Raw genomic sequence first — 27,353 nt, 5'->3', positions numbered from 1 at the left:
TGCGACCCTATAGACGGGAGCCCACCAGGCTCCCCCGTCCCAGGAGCACAGGGGAGAATGTTCCCAGTCATACAGGGGGAGCCCTGCATTTGATGAGGGAAAGAGTGTGAAAGGAAAAGGAGAAATAAGCAAATGGATGGAAGAGGCTCTAGGTTCGCTCAGTCAACAAACATTTTTTGAGCACCTACTATGTGCCAGGAGTTATTTTAGGTGCTGAGGATCCAGCAATGGACACGATGGCTTTGATTCCAGCAGGGGAGACGGGAGATAAACAAGGAGTGAATACATACACACGCCAGCAAAATTAGTATGGAGGTGCTAAGTCGATTCAGTCTTATCCGCCTCTGTGTGACCTTATGGACTGTAGCCCGCTGGGCTCCTCTGTCTATGGATTTCTCCAGGCAAGAATATGGGAGTGAGTTGCCATGCTCTCCTCCAGGGTCTTCCCAACCCAGGGGTTGAACCCACGTCTCTTATGTCTCCTGCTTTGGCAGGTGGATTCTTTACCACCGTGCCACCTGAGAAGCCTAGTGGGTGGGTCACTAATTCCCTAGACGGGATGGGGCGGCTGTCAGTGAAAGTCTCTTGGAAGAGGTGACATTTGAGCCAAGACCTGAGGTTGAAGGACTCAGGATGGAGGAAGGGAGCGGGGAACATATGTGAGGGCCCACGGCGCGGCAGGAACCCGCTGCTCCCATCTGCCTTCTCCTGCCTTTTCTGCACCAGGAGTGTCTATGACTCTGAATCTTGTGTCTCCCTTCTTGCTTCTGCCAAAGTAGCCCTGAGAAGCACGTTGGGGGTGAATCTAAGTAGCCCAACCTGCTGCTGAAGAAACTGAGCTGGAGCTGGGAGGGGCTCGTATAGGACTCCTTCAAGCCCATCCCCAGCCTGGTGCTCCTCAGGCCAGCCCCCACCATCTAGCATGTTCTAAAACCTCCGAGTCCAGGCAGGCAGTAGCCAGAGTGGAGTCCGGCCCTGGGCACAGCTCCTCAGGGGTCACGGGGCTGGAAACGTGGGCCGCTGGGCAGGTCCCAGAAGGGGCGATGCTGGGCCCCCCAACCCCGGGCGGGGGTCCCGAGCGGAAGGCGCCCAGCCCTGATTGGAACAAGGTGCCGGGCCTGGGAGCCCAGTCGGGCTCCATTGATCTTGCCCGGTGTTCCAGCCACTGGGCGGGGCCAGCGCCGGGCAGGCTGCCGGTTTTCCCAGGTGTGGGGACACCCTGGGGGAATGGTCTCTCATGTGGTTGTGGGGTAGGCTTGCCACCCAGCACGTGGAGGAGGCCAGGGCGTTAGGGGCACGCTGGCAGTGTGTGTGTAGGGGGGGGGCCGGAGACTTGGAATTCCACAGCTGGCCAGTGTCAGGCTCCTGGAGGCAGGGTCTCGGACTCCGGGCTCCGAGACTCCAAGAATGTCAGAATCTTTGTCATCAGGATGCACAGCTTTTAAGTGTTCACTGTGTGCCAGGCACGATGCTGAGCACTTGGTACAGTTTAACTCCTGGCATCATCCCTCTGCCCAGGAGGCTGGGTTCTATGATCACCCCACTTTCAGGCAGGGACACTGAGGTTCAGCAGGGTTCAATAACCTGCCTAAGGTCACACTGTTATGAGGCTTTTGTCCTGGAATATAAGATCCCTAGAATCAGAGGGTCTTAAGAGTCTGGGAATCACAGCCGGTCGACATAGGAAGGAATCCCAGGTGGCGCAAGTGGTCAAGAATCTGCCGGCCAATGCAGGAGACACAGGAGATGAGGGTTCGATCCCTGGGTTGAGAAGATCCCCTGCAAGAGCAAACAGCAACCCATTCCAGTATCCTTGCCTGGGAAATCCCATGGGCAGAGGAGCCTGGTGGGGTACCGTCGATGGGGTTGCGGAAAGTCAGATGTGAATGAGCATACCTAGTGTTGGGAAGACCTTGAAGATCCTTAAGTCTAATTCATTGGAACCCTTTTTCCTTCTCAGCTTGCAGTACCTCGGAGGGCAGTTTGGCCTTTGGTATGAGTGGGTGTTAGCAGAACAGGATGGTCTTGGGGGCAGGGGTTGAAGGCAGATGAGGGCGGGGAGTGGAGAGGGGCATCACTGATTCTGCCCTTCCAGTCAGCCCTGTGGGGTTCTTCATGACCACACCCACCTTCCATCTGTCTGTCCTCATCTCTTTCCACTCTCCCCTTCCCTCATCCCACTCCAGCCATACTGGCCTTTTCGCTGGTCCTCAAACACACAGTTATATCCCCACCACAGTGCCTTTGCACATGCTGTTCCCTCTGTCTGGAAAGTCTTTACATTCACTCCACATGGCTCAAATCCCCACCTCAGTCAGGTCCCTGACACCCCGGTGAAAGGCCTTCATGGAGCCCCAGCAGCAGTAGATTAATGGCCCCCAAAGATGCCCATATGCCAGCTCCTGAAACTGAATACATTACTTCATGTGGCAAAAGGAACTTTGTAGATATGGTGAAGGTTTAGGACTTTGACATTAAGATTATTCTGGATTATCTGATGGGCCCAATACAGCACAAGAGTCCCTACAAGCGGAAGAGGGAGGCAGAAGAGGGCAGTCAGCGGGAGATGTGATCTGGAAAGCTGCGGAACCAGAGAGATGGTGGCATGAGAAAGACTTGGCCCAGCATTGCTGGCCGTGAAGACAGGAAAGGGCCACTAGTCAAGGAAAGCAGATGGCTTTTAGAAGCTGGGCAAGATGAGGAAGTGGATTCTCCCGTAGCCCCAGAAAGAAGCACAACCCTGCCAACACCTTACTCTTAGTGAAACCCATGCAGGCTTTCTGACCCCCCAGATTTGTATGATAATAAATGTCTGTTGCTTTAAACTATTGCATTGGCGGTGATTTGTTACAGCAAATCTTTTTCCATTTGGTTTCACATCCCCAGTTAGACTTGCCAGATTTAGCAAATAAAAATACAGAATACTCAGTTAAATTTAATTTCAGATAAACAAGAAACACTTTTTCAGTATAAACTTGTCCCAGCAAGTGCAATCATTCAGTGTTTATCTGAAATTCAACTGACTTGGGTATCCTGTATTTTGTCTGGTAACTCTATTCCCAGTGATTAAAAAAAGGCTTAGGGTCATACTAGGATCTCAATAAGTATCTGTTGAATGACTGAAATAAATAAATGAATGAATGAACATTAAATTTTAGCTTAAAAATCCTTTTGGCTCCCAGAATGCATGCAGGGTATATAACAACCAATCATGAAAGCAAACAGTTTCATGACCATTCCTGTGTACCAAATACCATTCAGAGTGCATTACGATTGCTAACTTAGTTCTTGCAGTAATCCAATGAGGTCATTAGCCCATTTTACAGATGAGGAAACTGAGGCCCCAGAGGTTCAGTAACTTTCTCAGTCACACAGCCTGCAGAGCCAAGCAATTCAGGGCCCTTGAATTCCCTCACAGAACATTCTACCTTTATCTCCTGATACACTTCCCCACACAGAGCAGATTCTTTCTCTCTAATAGCCCATGGTGCTTTGTGAGGGGTGGCTTCCCGCTTTTTCTGACTGCAGAACCCTTGCTGATACATCAAAGCCTGGTCCTAATTCCCTTTCATTGTGAGACTGTCTCTGATGCTCTCAGGAGGACTTGTCCCATCCTCTGAGTGCATTATAAGGACTTGCTTTTGTGTCCTTTACTCTCCCAGACTGTGGCCACCCTGAGGACAGAACTGAGTACTTTCGGCTCTTTGGCCCAGGAACTTAGAACTGAGCGTTCCTCTAGTGGGCTTTCCGGAAGGATGTAAGGACCAATGGATGACTGAATGAATGAATAAGGCAATGAGTGAACATCTCACTCTGGGCCTCAGTTTTAGAGTCTATGAAAAGGGAAGAACAGTCTCTAACCTGTACACCCCCATCTCTGGAAGCAAAACACATTTTTTTCTAATTAGAAGGATAATACACACTCATTAAAGAAAAATTGGAAAATAATGAAATTATGCACAAGAAAATTAAAACCATCCATAATCCTGCCACCCAGAACAATTGTTAATATTTTGGTTTTCAGCCTTCTGGTATTCTCACTGTATGTATAGATTTAATTTCTTCTCTCCCTCCCTCTTTCTTTTCTTTTCTAACGGTGGGAACATATACTCCATGTTTTGAACCTAGTTTTGAAACTCACCAACCTACAGTGTGCATTTCCCCATGGCATTAATCCTCTTCTCAACTGCGGGGGATGTGATTGTGCTGACCAGCTGTGGTGGGGGTTGAGTGTGGACAGACTCCCACCTCTGGCTGGACCACCAGGGTGTTCCCTTGTGGTCCGCCCTTTGGGGTGTTTCCAGATTTCAGTTATGAAGACACTGCCTGGAATAATACCCTGGTGTGGACACCTTGGGGGCGTTCCTGGGTCCTCCCTTGGGGAACGTTCCAGGACTAGGAAGCCCACGTGGACACTGTTGTGCCCCCAACACCACTTGCCCGCTGCTCCCCAGCCCCACTCCTACCACTGGCCTTGGGAGGAAATCCTGGGGATCATTTGACCTCCTCAGAAGAATGGCCTCATCTACATCCAAGGCCTCTCTGGTTCCATCCAGGCTGAAGATACTCATGTACTCAGCCACTTGTCCACGTCATGGTCTAAGGCTCGTGTCTTCCATCTCAGACACTGGGTTCCAAATGCAGCAGCCTGAGACATCTCTGAGGGTGCTATGGCCCCAGGCCTGCGTATACATCACGCGTGTTAATAATTCAGTGACTGAATTTACTACGTAGCAGGCCCTGTGCATTTCTGTGCACCCCTACAACTCTCCTTAGCGGTTGGGATGACTATCTCCCATCTTATAGATGAGATCCCTGAGAGCCTAAGAACTAAGTGGTTTGTAGAAGTAACAGAGCAAGGAAACAGGGCATCTGGGGTTCAGCTCTGGTTGGCCTGACTCGGTATAAAGCTGACTCTTCTGCCCCGCCCCCCAGAGGCTGCACCCCTGTAGACCACTGGTTCTGCCCTAGAGAGCTGTGAGCCTTGTAATCTGGGGCTGCAAAGACCCAGTGCCACTGCCCCTCCTAGCTACTGTCTGATGGGGCAGTGTCCCAGCATAACTGGGAAGCCAGGAGGGAGCTTTGGTCTGCAAGCTGGGTGGGCCAGATCCTGTCCTCTGTCCCGGTGCATGCGTGAACCCTCACCCTCTCCATCTGTGAAATGGGAGAGCAGGGACTCAGAGGACAGCTTCCTGGGCGTGTGGCTTCTCTGAGCCCAGCAGTGGTGATAACTCAGTGCTGAGTCAAAGGGAGACAGAACTTTGTCAGACGGGCCACGTCATCATAGGCCACCAAGCCTGGTCCTCGGGGGGTTGGAGTAGGCAAGTCTCTGTCCTAGGCCAGGCTGGGGGTACCTAACAGCCCCAGATGGAACCTCCCCCCTCCAGCCCCGGCAGATGGGAGGCTATTTTTTAACCAACCCCACAGGAAGAAGAGGCCAGAAATGAGCTTGGGGGGTTGGGGGGGGGTTAACCCAGGTCCCTGGGGACCCCTCCTATTTGCATCCTCTTCTCCCGCAGCAGCCAGGGAGCTAAGTGGACTTCACCTGAAGCTCCCTGAAGCCTTCCAGAGCTCCCAGCAGATCAGGCTGCTGGATCTGGAAGGTGCCTGCGTGGTCCCCAAGTGATGGGAGGGAAACCGAAGCCCAGAGGGGTTGGGCCGGGCCTGCCTTCCTCACTGCCTCTCTGCCATGTGCTCCCACCTCCTCTGCCTCTGCCTTTCTGGGGTGACCCAGGGCAGGACCTTCCTGCATGGCCTCAATTCCCCCACTTGTAAGGTCCCCTCCGGGCGCCTCTGAAGCATCTCCCAGCTGGAGAACCTCCTTCTGAGCTGGGGCCGCCACTCTGTCCCATCTGTCCTGGGTTTCCCTAAGGCCTCATCTCTCTCGAAGCATCAGCCACATGGACACGGCCCAGTGGCAGATGTCTGGGGACCGCCCCCCTGCCCAGGAAGAGGATGAACTTCCTGGCCCAAGAAGCGGGGACCAGCCTGGGTAGGGGCAAAGCTGCTTCCCCTGCGGTCTTCCTCAGACCACACCACCAGATGTCCCCGGGTCCCCGCAGTCAGGGGTTCCTGAAAAGTCGGGTGTCTGTCACAGAGGGTGCAGCCTCTGATGTGTGTTTGCCTCTGTGAGTGGGGGTGTGGGGAGCATGAGGGTTGGTGGGCACACAGCCTGGGGGCCTAACGTAGAGGGACGGTGCCAGACTTTGGCTGCTGAACTGGGGCAGCTTGTGACGGTGGCCTGACCACACCTACAGCTCCTACCCAGAGCCCTGGGCTGGGGCTGGGCTAACCTGAAGGTGGGAGGCATGTGGGTTGGGGGGGCGCCTGAAGGGCAGGAGTACAGGTGGGGAGGGGCACAAGCGAGGGAGCGGGTACATGTGGGGAAGGTGTGCCCGTGGGGGATGGATCACAGGAAGCAGTGGCATCTGTGGGTGAGGTTACTTGTGGGGGAGGGGTGCATGCGGGTGAAAGCACAGCCCCCAAATGCCGTCAGGGCCCCAAGGAGCTGGGACCCCAGTGAATGCTTGCAGGCAGCTGACTCTGACTTACCTCCTTCTTATTGTCTGTTTCAAACAATACCGTTAATAAATAACATTAATTGTGTTAGTTGCTCGTGCTCAATTGCTCAGTTGTGTCCAACTCTTTGCGACCCCGTGGACTGTAGTCCGCCAGGCTCCTCTGTCCATGAGATTCTCCAGGCAAGAATACTGGAGTGGGTTGCCAGGCCCTCCTCCAGGGGATCTTCCCGACTCAGGGATCGAACATGTGTCTCCTGCATCTCCTGCATTAGCAGACAGAGTCTTTCCCACTGAGCAACTGGGGAAGTCGCTCAGTCATGTCCAACTCTTTGCAACCCCATGGACTGTGTAGCCCACCAGGCTCCTCTGTCCATGGAATTCTCTAGGCAAGAATGCTGGAGTGGGTTGCCATTCCCTTCTCCAGAGGATCTTCCAGACCCAGGGATTGAACCCAAGTCTTCTGCATTGCAGGCAGATTCTTTACTGTCTGAGCAATATTAATTGAGTGCCTTATATAACATACCCCTGTTCCTGTGATACAAGTAATATGAGTGCAATGAAAACCTTGGAGAAATACAGAAAAACCACCTAAAAAATGTTAAAGCTGGAAATCTTAGCATCAGAGTAAATACCATGCATCTTTGAGGAGGAAGGAGTTGGCAGAGCTTTTTGATATAATCACCTTAGTTCTCACACCCTGAGCATTTCACTGGGGCTACGGGCAGACCTAAGCACTTGAAATATTATCTTGGCTAATTCTCTGAACTGTTATTTTCCCCCTTGTCCAGATGAGGAAAATGTGTGAAAGGGAGGTTAAATATATCCCAAGGGGAGTAAGTAGCAGAGCTAAGATTCAGACCCAGGGCTGGCTAATTTGAAAATGCAGATCATCCCAGGGTTGGGATCCAGGGCTTGGCTCCCCTGGGAAAACTGTGTTCCTTTATTCATTCCTCCAGAGGTATTTACTGAGCCCTCTTAGGAATCAAACCTAGCTCACCACTGGGAACCTGGCTGTGAACAAGACAGGCCCTAATCAGAGCCCCAAATGGTCACAGACTGAGCCCCATCCCTGACCACAGCTGGTCCCCAACCTGGTGTCACTGACTGAGCTGTAGTCCCTCCTCCCCTCATCCGCTAGGGCCTCTGTGAGCTTATCGAGGAGGGCCACAATGTGTCCAAAGGCGAGGCCAGGTGCCTGCCTCACTCGTCCCATTGTCTGCTCAGGCAGGGAGAGCCTCAGGAGCCCACCCAACGCCCCAGGCCCACTACTCTGGGCCAAGCCCCCCCAATCTGGGGCAGGGGGCAGAGAAGCCCAGCTTCCATCCTGCCTCGGCTGAACGGCAAGCCTCCACTCAGAGCATGGGGCCACCCTGGAGTCTGAGCTGGTGTGTACCCCCCAGCAGCCCATTTTAGCCAAGGATAAAGTTATTAGGAATGTCAGGAGGCAACTGTAGAGCATGAAACACAAGTGTGGGGACCTTTCGAACTTGGAGTGCTGCGCCATTCATGGGTGACAGCCCATGAAGCTGGCCCCACCTGAGGGAGGGCCCCAGCTCAGCCATTCAGCTTCTACCCCAGCAACAAAGCCCCTGACATGCAGGGGTGCCAGGGGGCGTGTGGGGTGTGTATCCAGCATGTGCACTCAGGAGCTGCCTTTTGTGTCCTGGGCTGTGCCCATGGGGGACCCCGTGGCAGTGGGGAGCAGAGCCTGGCATCCAACCCCAGCTCCACCCCCTACACACGATGTGAACTTAGGCAAGTGACTTCACTTCTCTGGGCCTTACTTTCCTCCTCTGCAAAATGGGGACAAAAATACCAACAGCTTGGGGTTTCAGAGTTAGCAGTGACATCAAGTGCTGAGCCCACAATTTCAGAGGTGACTTGGGGCAGAGGAATGTTCCCCTGGACAAGCAAGGGGGTCCATGAACTGGGGTAGAAGCATGTCTGTGTGTGCTGCTCACCCCACGTGGGGGACCCAGATAGAAAATTCCAGAGGACTGCTGCAAGATGCCTAGGCAGGAGGCTTGGGGCACAGTGCCAGATCACACAGAACCTGCACCAGGTGGGAGGGACTCCAGGGAGAGGAGCCCGGGGGGAGAGGCTCAGAGTGCTCTTAGGAGAAGGGCAGCGGGGTCTCTCCCTGCCAAATGGGAAAGGAGCCCTTTGCCCGCGCCACGTGCGGACCTGGGTCAGCCATCGGACTTTGGCTTGGCTCTTGGAGTGCTCTTTGAGCTCAGCTTTGGCTCAGCTTCCCCCACCTTGGGGCTCCCATGGCTCCGTGTCTCAGTTTCCCCAACTATACACTAATGAAGGAGACGACCGCCATCCATCAAGTGCCTTCTCCGTAGACCATGCGCTGTGTTTTACAAACCTCCCCATCTGGGTCCTCAAATGACTGCTGGCCCATTTCTCAGATGAGGAAACTGCAACCTGGCGAGGGTAATGGCTCACCAGCAAGAAAGCAGCAGAGCCGATTCTGACTGGCTAGGCTTGCACTTTCACTTTCCACTTTCATGCATTGGAGAAGGCAATGGCAACCCACTCCAGTGTTCTTGCCTGGAGAATCCCAGGGACGGGGGAGCCTGGTGGGCTGCCGTCTATGGGGTTGCACAGAGTCGGACACGACTGAAGTGACTTAGCAGCAGCAGCAGCGGCAGCAGTGTATACATGCCAAACTTAATCTTCCAATTCACCCCCCTGCCCCCCCCTTGGTAACCTTAAGTTTGTTTTCTACATCTGTGACTTTATTTCTGCTTTGCAAATAACTTACTGTACCATTTTTCTAGATTCCACGTATGATATGATATTTATCTTTCTCTGTCTGACTTATTCTGCTCTGACTTACTCTACTCTGTCTGACAATCTCTGTGCCCATTCATGTTGCTGCAAGCGGCATTATTTTGTTCCTTTTTATGAGCCCCCTTCATTTCTGCTCGGCACCTGATGACATCTGCCGAACACACGTCGGGAGATGCCCCCCTCATTTCCTGGTTTCTAGGAAATGGCAGAGATGTGAGCAGTGCCCCCCACAGAGATGAGTGAGTGGTTCCACCTCTACGGAAATCATCTCCAGTAACTTGCTTCCACTGCTCAGCTGGTCCCCTGCATTCTCATCATCACTGTCTGATTCAGTCCCCACAGCATCCTGGCAAGGTCAGTAGCATCAATATCCCCATCTTACAGATGAGGAAATTGAGGTTCACGGAGGTTAAATGGCCACACAGCCAGTAAGTGGCAGATACAGGAGGCAAACCCACAGCTTCTGATTCTAAACCCCACATTCTTTCTCGTGCACATTGATAGGAGAAATAAAAATAGATCTCATTCTTCCAGGATCGATCTTCCCTGGTGATATGCTTTTAAAAATCTAAAGCCTCCCCGCCATAGCACTGAATATATTACAAACTTAAATCTTCAGCAGCTTTATTCTGCTTACAAAAAGCAGTTCATGATGGTTGGGTATAAGACTTATCAAATATTCTGAGTTGGAAAATGAAAAACTTTATAACCTCACCTCAAGAGATAATGTGGGTTGACAGTTGGGCACATATGTTCTAGGTCTAGATGGTCCAACATGTGCTATTTAAATAAAAATAGTTAAGGTAAAATAATATTAAAAATTCAGTCCTTTATTCAGACTCATTGTGGACCTGGGCCAGCCCATTTCAAGCATTCAGTATTCACACGCAGTGAGTAGCTACAGCGTCAGGCAGTAGAGACAGAACGTTTTCATCTTCGCAGAAAGTTCTATTGAATAGCATCGCTCTAGACTCTTGCAAGACATATCCCAACATATATCATACTGATTATCAATATATTTGGTGAAGTTCCAGAATATATCATAAGTCTCTGTATGGCCTCACCCATAAAGGGAACAACCCTCTAGAGGTGAAAAAAACAGACACAGGGGAAAAGAGTCTAGACCGAAATACACTGAATGATAGCAGTTTTCTCTGAGTGTTGAGATTACAGAGTTTATTTTCACATTTCCTAGGTCCTTCAGGTGATCAACAACCTAAAATGCAGGAGGGGTGGGCATTTGGTGAATTCATGTTTTCCCTAAAGTTGGTGCTGGTTCTAAAATCTTCAAGGGATGTGCTTACATAAGACTTCATTTATTATTATTTTTTAAATTGTGGACGCATGAAGAATGGAAGCCTGCACAAGTCAAAGGAATGAAGCACAGGGAGGAAAAGCAGACAGAGGTTCATTTTCAGCCCAGGGTCCCTCCTGCTCAGGGCTGTTCTAAGCAGGTCGGCTTCACAGAAATGCAAGCCAAGCAGTCACAAAGGGTCCCTTGTTTAGAAGAGCCCCCACTGGGACTTCCCACTGGGTGGTCCAGTGGTTAAGAATCTGCCTTCCAGTGCAGGGGACTCGGGTTCGATCCCTGGTCGGGGAACTAAGACCCCACATGCCTCGGGGCAACTAAGCTAGTTGTGGCCGCGACCACTGAGCCTGCACACCACATCTGAGACCCAATGCAGCCAAAAATAAATAAATAAATATTTTTTAAAAAGAAGCAGCAGAGCCCCACTCTTGGTTTCATGCTCGGTATTTTGCCATCCGTACATTCTTAATGGTTTTTGAACAAGGGGCCCTGCATTCTCCTTTTGCACCATGTCCTGCAAGTTGTTCCATGGGCACCGGTCCCGGGATTCTCCCCAGAATGGGTCTCGTTTTGGCTGCTCTGAACCGTCGACTTGTCCTCGTCAGACCACAGACGAGCCCATCCATGGCGTACTCTACGTGCCTGAGAACAAGTTTGCTTTAGTTACTAAGATGCGTGTCTAGAGAGTGATAAAAATAGGACTTGCAAGCGGGTGCAGGAGGGCCCCTGTGGTCTCTACTCACACACAGGAGCTCAAGGCGCACGTCTACACTGGCCTATTTCAGAGACAGCAGCCCGGTGCATCACGGGATGCTGTGCCCCACATCACTGCTTTGCTCGGATCCTGCCTGGACCCCACTGCCTTGAAGGCCATGCCCAGCCTCTAGGCTTGGCTTACCTTCCTTCTAGTGTCTTCTCCCTCCACATCGCTGTAAGACCCCCAGGCCCTCTCATCTCTAAGCAAGCGTCTCTACAAGGTCCTTCTGCCATATCTTTGCTGATGCCATTTATTCTGCCTGGAACACCAACGATCCTCCCTTCCAAGAGCTGTCTATCCCAGATCCTATCCTTTCTGGGAAGCCTGGAAGTAAGTGAGAAGGGCCTGAAGGTACTCTAGTTGCACAGAAGAGAATATGGATCACCTTGCCTGGAGCAATCAGGGAGGCCTCCATGGAGGTGGCGAGCTGAGACCTTAAAGAAGAGATGTCTGCCAGGTAGAAAGGAGACTTTTGTTGGGTTGGCTTTGATATCAGACAGATTCGGATGTGAATTTGGGCTTTGGTGATTCCTAGCTGCGTGACGTTGGGTTAGTTACTTCCCTTTGCTGGGCCTCAGTTTCTTCATCTGTAAAATGGGGGTGACATCGATCGCACCTACTACATGGATTAGAGATTAACTGATTAAAATGGGAGCTCCCACAGTGCCTGGCACACAGCAAGTCATTAACAAACATGGTTCCCATCTCCCTTCCTTAGGGTCTTTCTTCTATGAAATGTTAGTTTCAGCCCATCACCTGTCGGTCTGCCTCTGTTTGTTCGTCTCTGCAATAAAGGTAGAGGTGCCCGGCACACGGAGCTGTGATGAGGATTCAGTGGGGTAATGGGAACATTTACAGAAATCCCAGGAGGCTGAGATTCTATATCGATAGGAAGGGCATCAGCCAAAGAGGTGCTGGCCTTTCTCACTGGGGCATTTTCCTGAGAAAAACTCTTTCCATATATCACCGGGCTCCAGGAGGGCAGGCAGTGCTGTCTGTTTGGTCTGCTCTTGAATCCTCAGTGCCCAGCACAGTGTTTGGCGTGCAGATGGTACTCAGCAAATGTCCACTGAACAGCACCAGCTGGCCCACATCGCACCCAGGTCCTGGGCACTGGGCATGGGAGAATCCAGGGAAACCAGCCCTTCCCAGGGAACCTGTCTTCAGACTGGGACCACAGTACAGACCACTAGCATTTCCTGAGCACCTGTTATGTGTATGGCTCTGCCTGGCCCAGGGCAGACCCTCACTCCACTGCCAGGTGGGAGAGAGCCCGGGAGGAAGGCGACGGGCAAGGGGTGTGGGGAGAGGAACAGAGACCAGGGCCGGCCGGCAGGGTCTTGGCTGGGCGGGAGCAGACCAACCCCACGCTGCAACCCCGACTGACAGGGGACCCAGTTCACCTGCTCCTAACAGGGTGGGGCTGCCCCTTCCTCTTCTTTGGTTTGAAAAACTAAAGTTCCGCCCCCACACCCCCTAAATTTCTAAGCAATACGTGTTCAGTGTTTAAAACTTTGGAAAACCAGGCATCCCTGGTGGCTCAGTGGTAATGAATCCTCCAGCCAGTGCAGGAGACCTGGTTCGATCCCCGATCCAGGAAGATCTCACATGTCCCAGAGCAACCAAGCCTGTATGCCACGACCATTGATCCTGTGTCCTAGAGCCCAGGAACCACAACTACTGAGCCTACCTGCTGTAGCTACTGAAGCCCACTCACCCTAGAACCCTTGCTCTGCAACAAGAGAAGCCACCCCAATGAGAAGCCTGCACACCACAACTAGAGAATAGCTCCTGCTTGCCTCAACTAGAGAAAGCCTACTCACAGCAACGAAGATCCAGCATGGGCAAAAATAGATAAATAAAAATTTTAAACATTTTGGAAAACCTACCATCATCAAAAGAATTAGAAATAAACACTCTTCACTATCATTGCATCATGTAGCACAAACTACAGCATTTTTGTGTTTTCCTTCCAGTCTTTTTTCTAAGGCGGACTTGTTCCCACGGGTGGTGTCCTCCGCCCTCTGGGAGGGGACATGGCTGCTCTATAGGGGAGAACCAGGCTCAGTGCCGTGAACCCTTGCTACCTAGGACATGGGGCTCCTTGCTCCATCCATCTTGTCCCTGTTGCATCTTGCTGGCCAGAGCTGTGGGTGGGAGGCTCCCTCCATGGGGGGCAAGGGGGATGGAAGGAAAGTCCTCAGGGGGGGCACTTCTCAGGCCCATAGTGGTGTGTTTGTCTTTAGCCACAGGGCACCTGGGCAAGTTGAGTCTGAGGCAGGGGCATGACCAAAATGGACCTCCCTTCTCCTCCCCATCCCCTTTCCTTTTACCCCTTTCATTTGCGCTCCCCGAGTTTTCCTTCCCTTATGTCTTCCGCTTCCTCTACACCCAGCCGTTGTTCTCCTCTTTACAAAGGTGAGCAGATCCCTGAAATTACCCTGCATTCTAAAAAAGCCCAGTGTGCAACCCTTCACCCCAGAGGGGCCAAACGCCATGGAGGAATTTCAGTCAGATGTTCTAGAGGGGGCTAACTTCGGTCACCTCAGCAAATCATAAGTTATGGGCATCCGCCCACACGTAAGTCTGAACCTTTTGCCAAAAACACTTTTCCCAGACGCAAATGAAAACCCCAAAGAGGAACCTAAACCTTCACGCGGCTGTGCCGATTGGACATGAGAGCTCAGACTCCCACCAGCAAGTGTTGTTTCAAAGAACGAGCCAGACGGTGAAGAGGAAGTAAGGGGAGAAGCTGGAACCCTCCTGAGAGTCTGTGTTGGTCCATCCATTCACTGGTCTTTGCACCCCCCACCACTCCCTCCTCTAAGCCCAACCTGCTCCCAGGAGCACTCCACTTGCCAGGAGGAGGGTAGGGGGTGGTGTGGGCAGGAGCAGGGCACTCCTGAGGCCTGGAGAGGAGAAGGGGGGGAACCCAGGAAGGCTGCCCAGAAGGGGAGGTCTTTAGACTGGGCCTTGAGAAGAGAGAGGTGGGTTTCTCACCTTCCCCATTCAGTTCAGAGTCAGACTCTTGCCCAGGAGGAACAGGAACACTAAATAGTCATAATTTCCATAATTGGGGAGGTCTTGCCTCTGCGCCAAGCCCTGGATTAAGCATGTAATATGCATGAGCTCATTAACCCACCCAGCGTGCCTTAAGGTGGCTACCGTTTGTTCTTCCCATTGTACAGATGAGAAAACTGAGTTCAGAGAGGCCACACTTTACTAATGGCCACATAGCAAGGAAGTGGCGGGACCTGGCTGCCGCCTGGGCTTGTGACTAACTGCATTTCATATTGGCTCTTCTCCATCCCCGTCTCTTGGAGCCATTGACAAGGGGCCTGATGGTCCTTCTTACAGGCTCCCTGTGCTTTCCTCTCCAGCATTAACACCAGGGGTCAGTGTTAGAGACAGAGCTGGGGGTTGAGACATTGGAATGTCGGCAAGTGGCAAGTTAGCGAACGGGGCAGGGCACAGGGCCGAGAGTTTCGAGGAGGTGGCCGTGCCGAGCGAGTGCTCACTATAGACCAAGTGCCATGCAGGCCTTCAGGGCAGGGTTGCCTTCTCTCTTGCAACCACTCTAGCCCCATCTTATGGAGGAGGAAACTGACTCAAAGAGCTGAAGTCACGTGTTGGGTCACCCAGCTAACCTAACAGCTTCAACCTGGCCTGACTCCTGAGCGACGTGTGAGGTTGGTCCCCAAGTGGCTGGGGAAAGTTGGTGTTCCTTCTGTGTCCCGGCCTCACACAAGACCACACACCTCTCAGGACCTCAGTTTCCCCATCTATAAACCAAGGTGGAGGTGCTCTGCCTGCCAGCTCCAACGTTTCTCCTGAATTCACTCACTGTTCTTGCTTCTCGCCATGTCTCCAGGTAGGACAGTCTCGCTCCCAACCTGGCTGTGTTCCTCCAGGAGATGCCGTTTCAAGGAGGGTGGGATGGAAGACTCGGGCTCCAAATCCACTGAGGGGGTCAAACCCTTCCTTCCCACCTCCCCCTGCCCCCCTAACTTCCAGCAGGTAAGGCAGGCTACTGGGCACCAAGGCGCGAGTGACTAACTGAGGCCCAGGCCAGCCTGGGTCTGAAGCTCCCAGGAGGCCAGGGGACCCTGATGGTCGCAGGGTCCTGAGGAATACTGCTGGCAAGAGGGGATGTGTGAGCTCAGTCTTGAAGACTGGGTGAGGTTCCTTAGCTGCCAGTGGGGCACCCCCCTGCTTGGTGGGTTTGAAGAAGGGTCTGTAGACGAGGCATCCCCAGGAGATGGCCGGAGGACCAGCATCCTTCTGCCCCACTGAACCCTGAGCCCGGACTCCAGTCTCCCTGTTGATGAAGGCATCCGGACTGGCTTCCAGGTGAGGATGGGGTGGGGTGAGTGGGGGGGTGCCACTGCCTTCCTGCTCTCAGAGCCTTCTGGAAGGTCAGGTCCTGTTGCTTGGGGGCATCCGACTCCTGGCCCCCATCTCCCCCGAGAGGCCCCCTCCGCCCCCCGGGTAGCCGAGGAGGCCTCAGCTTTGATGCGGCCACCTCCAGGCCAGGGTGTCAATGGGCTCTCTATGTGACCAGTGGGGCTGCTGGGGGCCGCCGGCCGCCGTCGTGGGCACGGGCGAGGCCTGGACACACAGTCCCACTGTGTGGGGCCGCCTCATGCCCGCCCAGACCCTGTGGCCAGTGGGGGGACTCCCAGGAATGCCCTTCCTGCCTGGGGGGTACTTTGGACAGGCAGGGTGGTCTGGGGAGATGGGTGTGTGCAGGGCGGCCTCAGGAGCCGCTGTCAAAGGGGCTCCGCAGAGGTGGCGCCAGGCAAGCGCCGGAGTGGGTGTGGGTGGCTGGCGGTCAGTCCCTTCATCTCCCGGGGCTGTGGGGGAGGGGAAGCCGCCAAGGGCACGCTGCTCGGGGTGACCAACCATCGTGGGGTGCCCGGGACTCGGGAGAGTCCCCTGTTGTTTGCCCACTGCCTAGAGCTGAGCAAAGGACACAGTGAGTGACCTCTCTGGTCTGAGCAGCTGCCCCACTGGCTGGTGACCTCTGAGTCAGACTCTGCCCAGGGCCATTCTGTTCACCCTCTGCCTCTGCACAGGCCTGGCTCACACCTGAGAGGCCGTTTCCCATTCCTTCCAGGTGTCTTCAGGGGCAGAGCTGCCGGTCAGCTGTCCACCGCTGTTCAGAGAACCCCAGCCAGACAGGCCCATCCTAGTCCCCTTCCAGCAGCTCATCCCTCATGGCACCCCCCAGCCATCCCAGGAGGCGCCCGGCATCATCACATCCTTTGCTGCTTCCCCACCTTGCCCCCTGCCTGGGACATCCTTTCCCCGTTGGTCACCTCCTCAGCCTGCAAGGCCCAGCTCCAGCAGAACTGTCTGGCCAGTTGCCCTCTCTGATCCCCCAGCCCTCTTGTTCTTAGTTCCTTATAACATTTATCCCATCCCGGTGCAATTTTCAGTTCACCATCTCTTTCTACACCAGACCGTGACTTCTTCAAGGGTGGAGAGCCTGACCTAGTCACCCTTGCAGCTGAGCTCCCGGCACAAGGCCAGGCTCAAGATAATTTGAAAAATGAAAACTTTTAGCAAGCGCTTACTCTGTGCCAGGTACCCTGCTTGGTTAATTCTCTCCAGAGCCCATGAGGTTGGTGTAATCATCGCTCCCATTTTACAGATGGGGAAACAGGTGAAGCAACTTGCCTTGGGCTATGATGCTCTGAAGGGCAGAGGCAGGACTTGAGCCTGGAGTGTCTGATTCCAGAACCCAGCCTGAATCTCATTATCTCCTCCTTGATGAGCTTATGTGGAATTACTGAGTCGGGGAAAACTTTTACCTCCCTGCGATTCCTGCACGTGGCAGTTTAGACCCATTTCCTCCAGTTCCCTCCCTGGAGGGGTGCCCTCCCTGAGTGTCCTGGAGAGGGTGCATTTTGGGGGTGCTATGAGGGGGGCCTGCTGCAAGAGGACACCCCAGGGGGTGCAGAGATAGGCCTCGTGGAAAGATCCAGAATGAAGGTGCTGGCCCTCCAAGGGCTGTGGACAGACCCCTGGGCATTCCCAAGCCATACCCCGTTTGTCCAGTGGGGACCCCAAGGCCCAGAGACCTGGCAGGACTTATCCATAGTCATGCAGTGTGTTCTTAGGCCTCAGCTTCCCCATTTGTCAAAGAGAGGATTCATACCCCTTCTCCTGCCTGGGAGAATCCTCGGGAGAAGAGATGGGAGAAAGCGGAGAATTGCACCCCAGGAGCCCCCTTCGCCCCCTCAGTGCCTGGGATTCTGCCATCAGTCTGCCAGCTCTGTGGGGTAAGCATCACCCTCTTCTCGTCCCCTCCTCACCCTCTAACTCAGGTGGGGATCAAACGCCTCTCCACGCTCTCCCCATCCTCCCAGGTGGCTCAGTGGTAAAGAATCTGCCTGCAGGGGACACAGGGGACCCAGGTTCAATCCCTGGGTCCGGAAGATCTCCTGGAGGAGGAAATGGCAACCCACGCCAGTATTCCTGCCTGGAGGATCCCATGGGCAGAGGAGCCTGGCCGGCACATGTGCACGCACGCCAGGCTCTCCCCAGACCTCGTCATCACAGAGAACTGAGAGGAGTTCTGGAATCCAGAACCCAACTCGAAAAACCTCTCAAGAGGTGGTGATGTCCTGAGACCTGCTTACTCTACCACTTCCGGCTAAGGAACTAGGCCCGTAGGCCTGAATTCAGGGCCTCCATGGACTCAGGCAGGAAACACATGACGTCTTTCCTTTCACTGACCTCTAGCTAAAGTTTAGCATCTTTTTTCCACAGTGACTTGGTCGCCCGTGGAAATCGCAGACATCCTTCAGTCTCCTTAGGGCTGTCACGATTCTCCTGAAATACTGTGTATGCCCATCCCCGTCGCATCACGGCCCTTACCGTCGCCACTGAGAGGCCCGTGGTCACGGTGTCACACACTGGCTTTTTTTATAGTTTGAAGACAGCGTTTCTATAGATCTGAGGGGTTTTTTTTTTTTTTTCCATAGTTCTTTGTATTTTGTTTTATGCATTTAAAAATACGATTCTGAGGCGTCCATAGGCTTCCTGAGAATCCGCAAAGGTCCCCGGCTTCCGGCAGGTTAAGCATGGATTAGCATGGAACGAGCGCTGCGGGACCCCAGGGTTGGATCTCTCTGGGGACAGAATTGGGAAACCTCTGGAGACAAAATTTGGGAGGCAGATCCGTCTAAGTGAGTGGGAACTGTGGGGGGGGCATAGAACTGGGCAAGACAGGAGGCCAGATGGTGTGGACAGGACATGGAACTTCAGGGAAAGCTTCAGAGGGCAGACAGAGCACCCCACCCCACCCCCACCCTAGCTTACCAGATCACCCTCCAGGGGTCAGCGCGCTCTACCGGGCAGGCTCCCAGCTCTGTGCACACAGCCAGCCCAAAGCCACCAGCTGTCCCCTCCCTTTCCCTCCGGGTCACCTCTACCATCTCTCAGGAGCCCACCCTAGGTGGGTGGCCCTTTAGTCCCGGCTCCTAAATTTCCTTTGTTTTGAGCTCAACGTTTCTCCATCTTGCTCACGGAGGGAGAAGTACAGATTACAAAGACCCAGCAAATGGTTTTTATAAACTCCTATTTTCTTGCCACAGCACTGCCTTTAATTAGCTCGCAGAACTACAAAGGGAGCAGCGTTATAATAGGAGCCGCTGGAAAGAAGGAGCCCACGGCGCTCGGCTCCCAGACCCAGGGCTGTTGCTGGTCACCGGCCACAAGTGGGTTTGACAGGAGTGCCCCTACCACGGGGATGGCAGCCCCCCACAAACCGCCTGTCCCCAACTCAGCCCCCCGACTGCAGCCACACAGCCTGCCTCAGCCCCTCTCCAGGGAGGAGGGAGTGGGTCCAGCCCTCAGACAAGCCCGTGCAGAAGCCTTTGAACAATAAGCACTCAAATGTGCCTCTGTCCCTGCACAGAGCTGGCTGCCCAAGGACTGGCTTGGAGTCAGTCCACAGCGGGACAGGCAGATGGGCAGATGGACAGTCAGACCGGCTACTGCATCTCAGTTGACCACCTCAGCAGAGCAAAGGCCTGGCCCCCAAGCCCTGGAGTTCTGGCTTCCACCCCATCCCTCTATTCCGGAGGAGAAGTCGTCCCAGTGTACAACCCCGAGGCCCTGCCCTCACACACAGGCCATTCCCAGCCTCAGGCAATCAGAATGTCACAGCCAGAGGGGCCTTCTTTTGAGGCACAGAGACGTTAAGTAACTTGTCTAAGGCTGCCCAGCAGGGTAGCCACTGATCTTGGCCTCAGGGTCTCTTGACCCCTGATCTCAGGTGCCACAGCCCCATCTGGGCTCCCACTAGTGAGGGGGAAGGCAACAGGGTGTTGTCTGAGGCCCGGGCACCTCACCTCGAAGGTCTAGACAGAGGCAGGAACAGTCTCCCCCTGAGTTCTAGCCTCAATCAGAGGTTCCCAGTGGGGGATCTGGGAACTAAATCCTTTTTGAGGGACATAACTTAGACCTCTGGGTCCCTCTAGGCCATATATAGAAACAACTGATTTCTCCCCATGACCAAATCCACAGACCTTCCCGAGGCCTGCTCCCCGCACTCTGATCCAGGCTCAGGGCCACCCAGAGCTGCATGCATTCCAACAAAAGCCTGGACCCCTTTCTCCCTCTGCTTCCCTAGTCCCAGGGGTTCCTCGGAAAATGCAGAGTTAGGGGAAGGTCCTTGGGAAGGTCTCTGAGTCCACCAATGTAAGACTTGCCCCCTGCCTGCTCCGCGGCTCTGGGCAAAAGCCGGCTGGGGCCCTGGGGGATGGGAGAATCTGAGTATCTCCTTGAGCACAGGTAGAGGGTCTGAGCTCCCCAGGAGGGCCAGGGGCTAGGGTTTCAGGGCCCCAGAGCCCCCCGGGGGAGGCAGGAAGCCTCGTGGGGTCACAGGGACATCCCCGTGTCCTCTCCACCTCACGACCCTCAGAGCTCTGGTCTTTGAGGTCTTGAGGTCTCGTGGTATCCATGACCCTCACCACAAACGGTCCCCACCAGCTGAGGATAAAAGTTCACAAAGATGTCCCACTCCAGGAGACCACGGAGGCCACCAAGCCCAGTTCCCACCTCCGGCTTTCAGAAGCCAGCGGATTTAGGTAACCAACCCTGGGCCCTTGAAGGCAGCCAGGGCGGGCGGTGGAGGGTCGTGGTCCAGGGCCTGGCCCCAGCTCCCCACCCAAAAGGGCGCTCATTACTCACCGCGGATGAAGGTCTGCGAGTAGGTCGAGAAGGAATCGAAGATGCTGTTCGATGCCATGCCCCGCTCTGAGGAAGGCGAGGTTTCAGCCCTTCTGGGGGTTGGGTTGGGATAACTTGGTTGGCTGTTGTTTTATTTTTTCCTAGCTACTTTTGAAAATAAAGTGGGGGGGGTTGCTTTTTGTTTGTTTTGTTTTTTTTTGTAGTTTTGTCCCTTTCGCCCCCCCCACCCCCACCTACTGCTATGAAAAAGAAAAAAGGAAAGAACGCGAGAGTGTGTGTGTGAGCGAGAGAGGAAAAAAATCCCCAAGGAAAGTAAGTTTCTGTTTGTACCCAAGAATTTGGATTCCCGGTCCCACAGGAATGTCTCGCCACAAATTTTCAACAGAAGCGTATGCAGAGTGTATCATTAGATGGCGGGAAGGGGCCTTCGGCAGCCAGGGCAGGAGTCGCGGGGCGGTGAGAGCAGAGGCAGCCCAGCACCAGGCGCCACGGGAATGAATGAATGAGGCTCGCCCCCGTCAGAGCTCAGCTCAGTGGGTGCGAGGGCGGCCGGGGGTGGGAGGACCGGGAGCCAACCAGCTCCGGCGCAGGGCCCCCCGAAGGCGGCCGAGGGCCTGGCCTTGTGGTTCTGTGGTTGAGGGACCAGGCCTTCACGGTGTCAACCCAACCTCAGCTCACAGGATGCAAGAAGCCAGCTCGCGGCCTTGGCCCATTGGCTGGGCAGCAGTCACCTGGGCCATGATGTCACAGCCTCTTAGAAGATCTTGTGGCTGCCTCGCTCCCTTTTTAGAAAAAAAAAGAGAGAGAGAGAGAGAGAAAAGGGATGGCTTTTATTTGTGGGGCTGGCCTCAGCACGCGGCCCAAAAGCAGAACTGAAAGCGGCTGGGGCAGGAGTGGCTGGCTGGTGGTTTGGATCCTGTGGGAAACTCCTTTTTAATGAAGGCCAGTGTGGGCCCAGGCAGCAGGGAGCCCCAGGAGCCCGGATCCCTCCAGGCACCCCCAACCCTGGGCTGTGGGTGGCTGTCAGCCGGCCATCGTCAACCAATTCAGTCCCAGAGAGGTGCCCACGCGTGTGGCTGGGTGACACTTCGGGGAGATTTTATGGGAGTTGGGATCAGGCACCAAGGGGGACATACATGAAGGGGCATCACCAGCGCTCATGCTGGAGCCCTTGGGCCTCCAGAAAGGGCTTCCTAGGGGCTTGTCAAGGGGCCTTGTGCAGAGCTTGGGGTCTGAGGGCCGCACTCAGTCATTCAAGGCCCTTTGCTCACTTTGCCCACCTGTGCATCTCTATGGGGTTCTCTGTTCCAGCCTCATGTGCCTGGACTTGCCTGCCTCTAGGCCTTTCCTCTTGCTCTCCGGTCCCCACTGCCTCCAACCCTCCCGCTCCCCCTCTGCCAGCTCCCAGTGTCCTTCGTCAGCCCCCTGAATCCTTCAACTCCCAGAGGGACTCAGAAGTAGAAAAGACATGGAGGATGATTCAACTCCACATTTCCGTGTTTTCCCAGAAGCCAGGTCAGGCTTTGGGGGGAGGGTGGAAGCTTCACCATTTCCCTGGAAAGCTCTACTACTCTCCCATTTCATAGGCCAGACCACTGAGGCCCGAGACATTGAAGTCAGCTCGTGCAAGGCCACACAGTATTCTGAGTGGGATTGGAATGTCAGCCTCTGGCTCACCAGGCTGGGCCTCAGCCACAACACCCCAGGGCTCTGCAGTGTCCTCTAAGCCAAATCCCGAGGCTCCCAAGAGCCCTCTACAGCCTGGGCGCCACCACCCGGTCTCTCCTAGGGAGCCCAAGCTTGGGCCCAGGCTCCGTCATCTCTGTAGGCTAAGACAGAGGAGAAGGGGGCATCCGGGGGAAGAGGAGCTTGGCCCAGGTCCCGAGGAGACTTGCTTCTGCTCACCGCCTCCCTGGGTCACCTGGGACTGGTGTGCCCTTGGAAATTCGCTGTCTGTGTCTCACCTGCGTCCTCCTGGAAACTCAGTCTTCTGTTCCCCAGTGGCAAGTTGCTGGGGGTGGGGGTGGGGTTCTAACTTCTCCAGAGAGGAAGCAGGTTTAAGTGAAAGGTGCAGGGCTCTGAGGTCAGATTCAACTTCTAGTCCAGCTCTGCTGAACCCCAGCTGCAACGCCGTGGGGCCAAGTCACGGCCCTCCTCTGGGCCTCAGTTTCCTTTCCTGTAGAATGGGGATAAAACATTTCTCGGAGGACACACAGCTAAGTGAGGACGCCGTGAAGTCTGGTTTCCTTGCCTGAGTCTGGGTGATGTAATTCGGGCTCTGTTATGAGTAAGTGCAGGAAAAGAGCCATCATGGTCACACAGGAGTATAGAGTGCCCCTGCTGGAGACTCATTGGCTGGTCTGGCCTGGGCAGGGCTGGGCGGTGGGGATCGGGGTGGGTCAGCGGCACAGCCGGCCAAGGGGCCTTGGCCTCCTGGCTGAATTTGGAGTGTTTTGGAGTCTGCCATGTTGTGAAACTGATCAGAGATGAAAACAACTGGAAAGACCCCCTTTAACAGAATGGAAACTGAGGCCCCCAGAGGGGCAGAGACGCACTCTGAACTCACCAGTGAGTCAGTGGAACCCGGGCCCCTTGCTTCCCTGCCCAGTAGCTGTTTCCACTCTGCCGACGCCGCCTCGAGTTTCTAATGTACCACCCTACGCACTTGGCTGTTTTTTCCACACGTAAGAGTGGGCTCCCCCATAACACCTATAATTTGGTCACTCAGAGGGACTCCCCCTCCCTGGGAAGCTGAGTTCAGACCACAGGGGTACATCTGTGAGGCAGGTGGCTTGCTGCCTTCCTGGGACCATGCAGCAAAGGCCTGCTGGGTGACGAGCTTGGTTTCTCCCTCAAGAGGCTTATAATCTCCACACGCCCTTTCGGAAGCGTGCACCAGTCTTTGCACGAACCTCTGAAGGCTGCCCAGGGAAGAACCTTCCTGAAGCCTGCCTTTGGTCCTTATGAGCTGTGAGATCATGGGCAAAAGCTTTTTCCTTTGAGCCCGCTTCCTCGCCTGTGAGATGGGACCCACTTACAATTGCAAAGAGGATTAAATGAAAAACATACTGTGAGCATGCCCGGCACTCAGTAGGCGCCAAGTTCCCAGGACTCTCGTTGCTGCCACTTCTGACCATGCACCCTCTCGGTATGTAGTGAGCAGTTGAGTGTCCTCTTGTTCTCCACTAGAAAAAAAATATCTGGTACCATAGATGCCTCTGAACCATTTAATCTAAAATTTTGGTTGAAGAAGGAAATCACTGAAAAAAAATAGTGATGCTCCTTTTTTTATGTTTAAGTTTATCAATGTGTACCAAATGGCCTCCCTCTTGTTCTTCTGTCTTAAATCAACCCAGAAGGAGTCTCCTATGACATCCAGGTTTCTCCTCTTTAACGTGGAACACAAATGTAAAAATGCTTATGAAGCGATTAGCACCCAGTAGCAGTGCTGAGCTTTTTGCCCAATCTTTCACAATGTTTCACCCACACTTAATTCAGCTTATTTTTTAGCAACTTGCCTTCAATGAATCTTTCCAAGGTATTCAACCTTGCAAAGTGTTCATAGAAACAGACACCCCCGCTTTGCCTCACACCACTCATAACATCACATCACCGCTAGTGAGGGTCCAATGACGAAAACAGAAGCCACTTAGAGTGATGGAAACTGAGGGAAGGACCTTAGTTCAGGGATTATTGGAAACCCAGGTGATAGAAGAGCTGAGAAGACAAACAGAGGTGGGGAGGAGCCCCAACAGCAAGAAGCCACCACCACCCGAGGGACACAAGGAGGAGTGGCATCACCAGTGCCCCCAGCAGAAGCAGGAGCATGGACGGCCAGTCTCGCATTTACTGGAGCCACAGAGGAGGCTCAGCCACCATGGAGAGGCCCCTGAGACAAAGAGTAAAGAAACCTCCCCTCCTCCCATCCTTCCATCTCCTCCCGGTGCCTCCCGGTGGCTGAAGGAGCTGGAGCAGACTGACTCAGTGGAATCAGATCTCTGCATTATAGAGTCAAACAGGAGAGGGAGTAGATAGATCTGAGGGCAAAGTGGCCCCAAACTGGCATGGTAGCCCCTGGAGTTCTGTAACCATGGAAACCCAATGGGGGTGAATGGGTATGGGAACAAAGCCAACAGATGTTTGGCAAGTTGACAGCTCAGTGGACTGGTGGGGCCAGAAGGTGTGGGTCCCAGTGAGGGACCTGCCACTCAGTCATATATCCACTGGTATATTACCCCAGAATTACCCGTGAGCTCCATGGACCATTTACACTGGGGTCAGTTAAGAAAACACCTACTGTGAATGGTGACGAAATTCGTTTTCTTAACCTGTGTGCAGAGCTGATGGTTTCACTAGGGCTTTGGGTGACTGTGACTGAGGAATTACAAGCACTGGCTTCCAGGCCTGTCTGTGAACTTTACAAAGATGGCACATTTCTGAGCCCACTGGACCCTCCCAACCACCTGTGGGATAGGTGTTTCTCTCTTCACTTTTCTGATGAGGAAAAGACTAATCCCAGGGATTAACCCCACGTTTTAGTTTCTAGGAGTCAGCAGAACCAGCTTGCAGCGAATAGCTAGCAGATTTGAGGTGGGCACTGGTCTTCAAGTTCAAACTCCAGCTTTCCAGCAGTCAATCACATTGCTGGGCCCAAGGAAGGTGCTGGAATGATATTTGATATCTACTGCAGGCTTCCCCAATGGCTCAGCAGGGAAAGACACCACCTGCAATGCAGGAGAAGTGCATTTAATCCCCGGGTCAGGAAAATCCCCTGGAAAAGGAAATGGCAACCCTCTCCAGCATTCTTGCCTGGAGAATCCCCTGGACAGAGGAAACTGGCAGGCTATAGTCTATAGGGTCAAAGAGTCGGACACGACTGAAGCGACGAAGCACACAAGTACACAGGCTGCCCAGGGGTCTCCACCTTCAGAGCTGAGTGCAGAGACATCCAGATGAGATGTCCCCGCCCCCAACTCCATCTTCCCTTTCCCCACCACCCAGGTCACCACCTCTTGATCTATCATGAGATCAGGGTAGCAGATGAGTTCTTCAAGCATGCTGCCTACCCAAGGGGCCAGGATACCCAGATCAATGATCATTAGCTAAGAACCTACCAGGTGGGATGCACATGATGAGAGCTTTCTGCACAGAATCTCCAGTGGTTGGCTCTCAGGACGGCCCCCCATGCAAAGTGGTCTTCTGGTCATCTCTTGGGAGCAGTCAGAGAGGCCAGGAGACCCACCCAAGGGCACCCAGTTTGCAGGTGGAAGAAGCAGGATCAAACCCAACCTGCCCACCATCCGCTTTCTGGGCTTCTCCCCACCCCACCCCCAGTTTCTCTCTTTCCTGTTGTTTGTTTCAGAAAACTGCTCAGGGTGCCCCCTTCAGAACTCCCCCCTCCCTCTCCTCCACCTTCCGGTCTCAGCCCCCTTCTGCAGGCAGGCCTCCCTTTGCTGGACCCCTCACTGCCATCCCGTGGAGCTGCCAGAGGCTTGGGGGTACTGAGGACTATCCTGTAACCATCTTTACTCTCAGCATCTGCTTCACCAGGGACCTCCACAGCTCCACGCAGTGGCTTTTCCTTCCGCCTGGAATTCCACCACTAGCGCACGTTTGGGCTTGGATGTATTTCAGCCACAAGCTCCCTGTCAAAAGAGGCAGAGAGAAGTGGGTGGAGGAGTCACGGAGCCACCTGAAGAGGGAAGAGCCCAGGCTGGGCTGATCAGCTGCCCCCTGGAAGGGCTTGCTGCCTCCCTCTCTGGACCGAGTTTCCTCACTACTTAAAATCATGACCCCCGGGTCCCCTGTTCCACTGCCCCCCCGCACGCGAACACCCTGGGCAGACACAGCCGAGATGGTTCTCTCCCTTTTACAGCTGGGGAAACTGAGGCTGGCAGAGGCGAAGGGCCTCACCAGTCTCAGGCGTGGTAAGAGGGAGTCAACAGCTGGTCTGCTGCCGCCACATCCAGCCACCCCCAGGGCCCCCCTTGACTTCCCTTGTTTCCCTCAAGTGCCCCCCGAGGGAGGCCGAGGTGCTGGGGTCTTGGGAGTCAGGAGAGCTGGGCTCAGGTCCCAGCTCTGGCACTTCCTGACTATGTGATGCTGGTGTCGGCTGGTCCTTTCCCAATCTCACTCCTTTCCCTCATCTTCAAGATGGGGAAAGTCAAAAGCCTTTCTCTCCTCCCAGGGTGGGCAGGTGAGGAGGGCCCACCCCAGGGAGGAATACACGTAGGCAGTTGGCTGGAGTAAGCTGTTTTCTGGCTCTTAGACGAGCCTCTGTGGCAATGCTTAAGGCTGCTGTGTGTGGGGTCGGGGGCAGGGCAGAACTGGGCCATAGGAGGGGGCGTGTGGCTGACTCACCACTTCCCCAGGGTCCTTGATGCCCCCCTGGCAGACCCCTGCCTCCAGCCCAGTCCCACCAAGGCCCTGCTTCCAGCAGCCCTGACTATCCTGGGTTCTGAAGGCCGACTCCAGTCAAGAGCCACCTGAACCCAGGTCCCCATGCTGTGTTCCTCTGAGAGCTGGAAAGCCTTGCCCATAACACGTTTCCTCCCTCAGAGTCCCAGGCCCCTCGGAGGAAGCAAGGAAACCCCAAGCTGTGGCCCCTTTTGGCTCATAAAACGATCTTTTTCTCTGGGTTTTTTCAGTGGAATAATCTATTTTTAGCATCAAAGAGCTCTGCCAGGGGCTTCGACCTGCGGAGGGACTGGCTTCGTGTGACCACAAACCCTGCCGGAGGTGGGCACCCCTCAGAGGGGTGGTGGTG

At 54.2% G+C, this 27,353-nt stretch overlaps 1 protein-coding gene across 2 annotated transcripts in view; it reads right to left on the bottom strand.

Annotated features, from left to right (window-relative positions):
* The window catches only part of RUNX3 (RUNX family transcription factor 3), a 64,603-nt gene extending 43,486 nt beyond the window's left edge, over positions 1-21,117 (bottom strand). Inside the window, exon 1 of one of the 2 annotated variants that reach the window (XM_044938108.2) lies at positions 20,588-21,117. In XM_044938108.2, the coding sequence (XP_044794043.1) occupies positions 20,588-20,645 (58 nt within the window). In that variant the 5' untranslated portion in view covers positions 20,646-21,117. The remainder of the gene's footprint in view (positions 1-20,587) is intronic. The other variant, XM_025278720.3, reaches the window with a different exon arrangement.
* Positions 21,118-27,353: the final 6,236 nt, after the last annotated feature.

The sequence above is a fragment of the Bubalus bubalis genome, chromosome 2 (assembly GCF_019923935.1).
Source record: "Bubalus bubalis isolate 160015118507 breed Murrah chromosome 2, NDDB_SH_1, whole genome shotgun sequence".
NCBI classification, from domain to species: Eukaryota; Metazoa; Chordata; class Mammalia; order Artiodactyla; family Bovidae; genus Bubalus; species Bubalus bubalis.
This window is presented reverse-complemented; position numbering and strand designations above follow the sequence as displayed.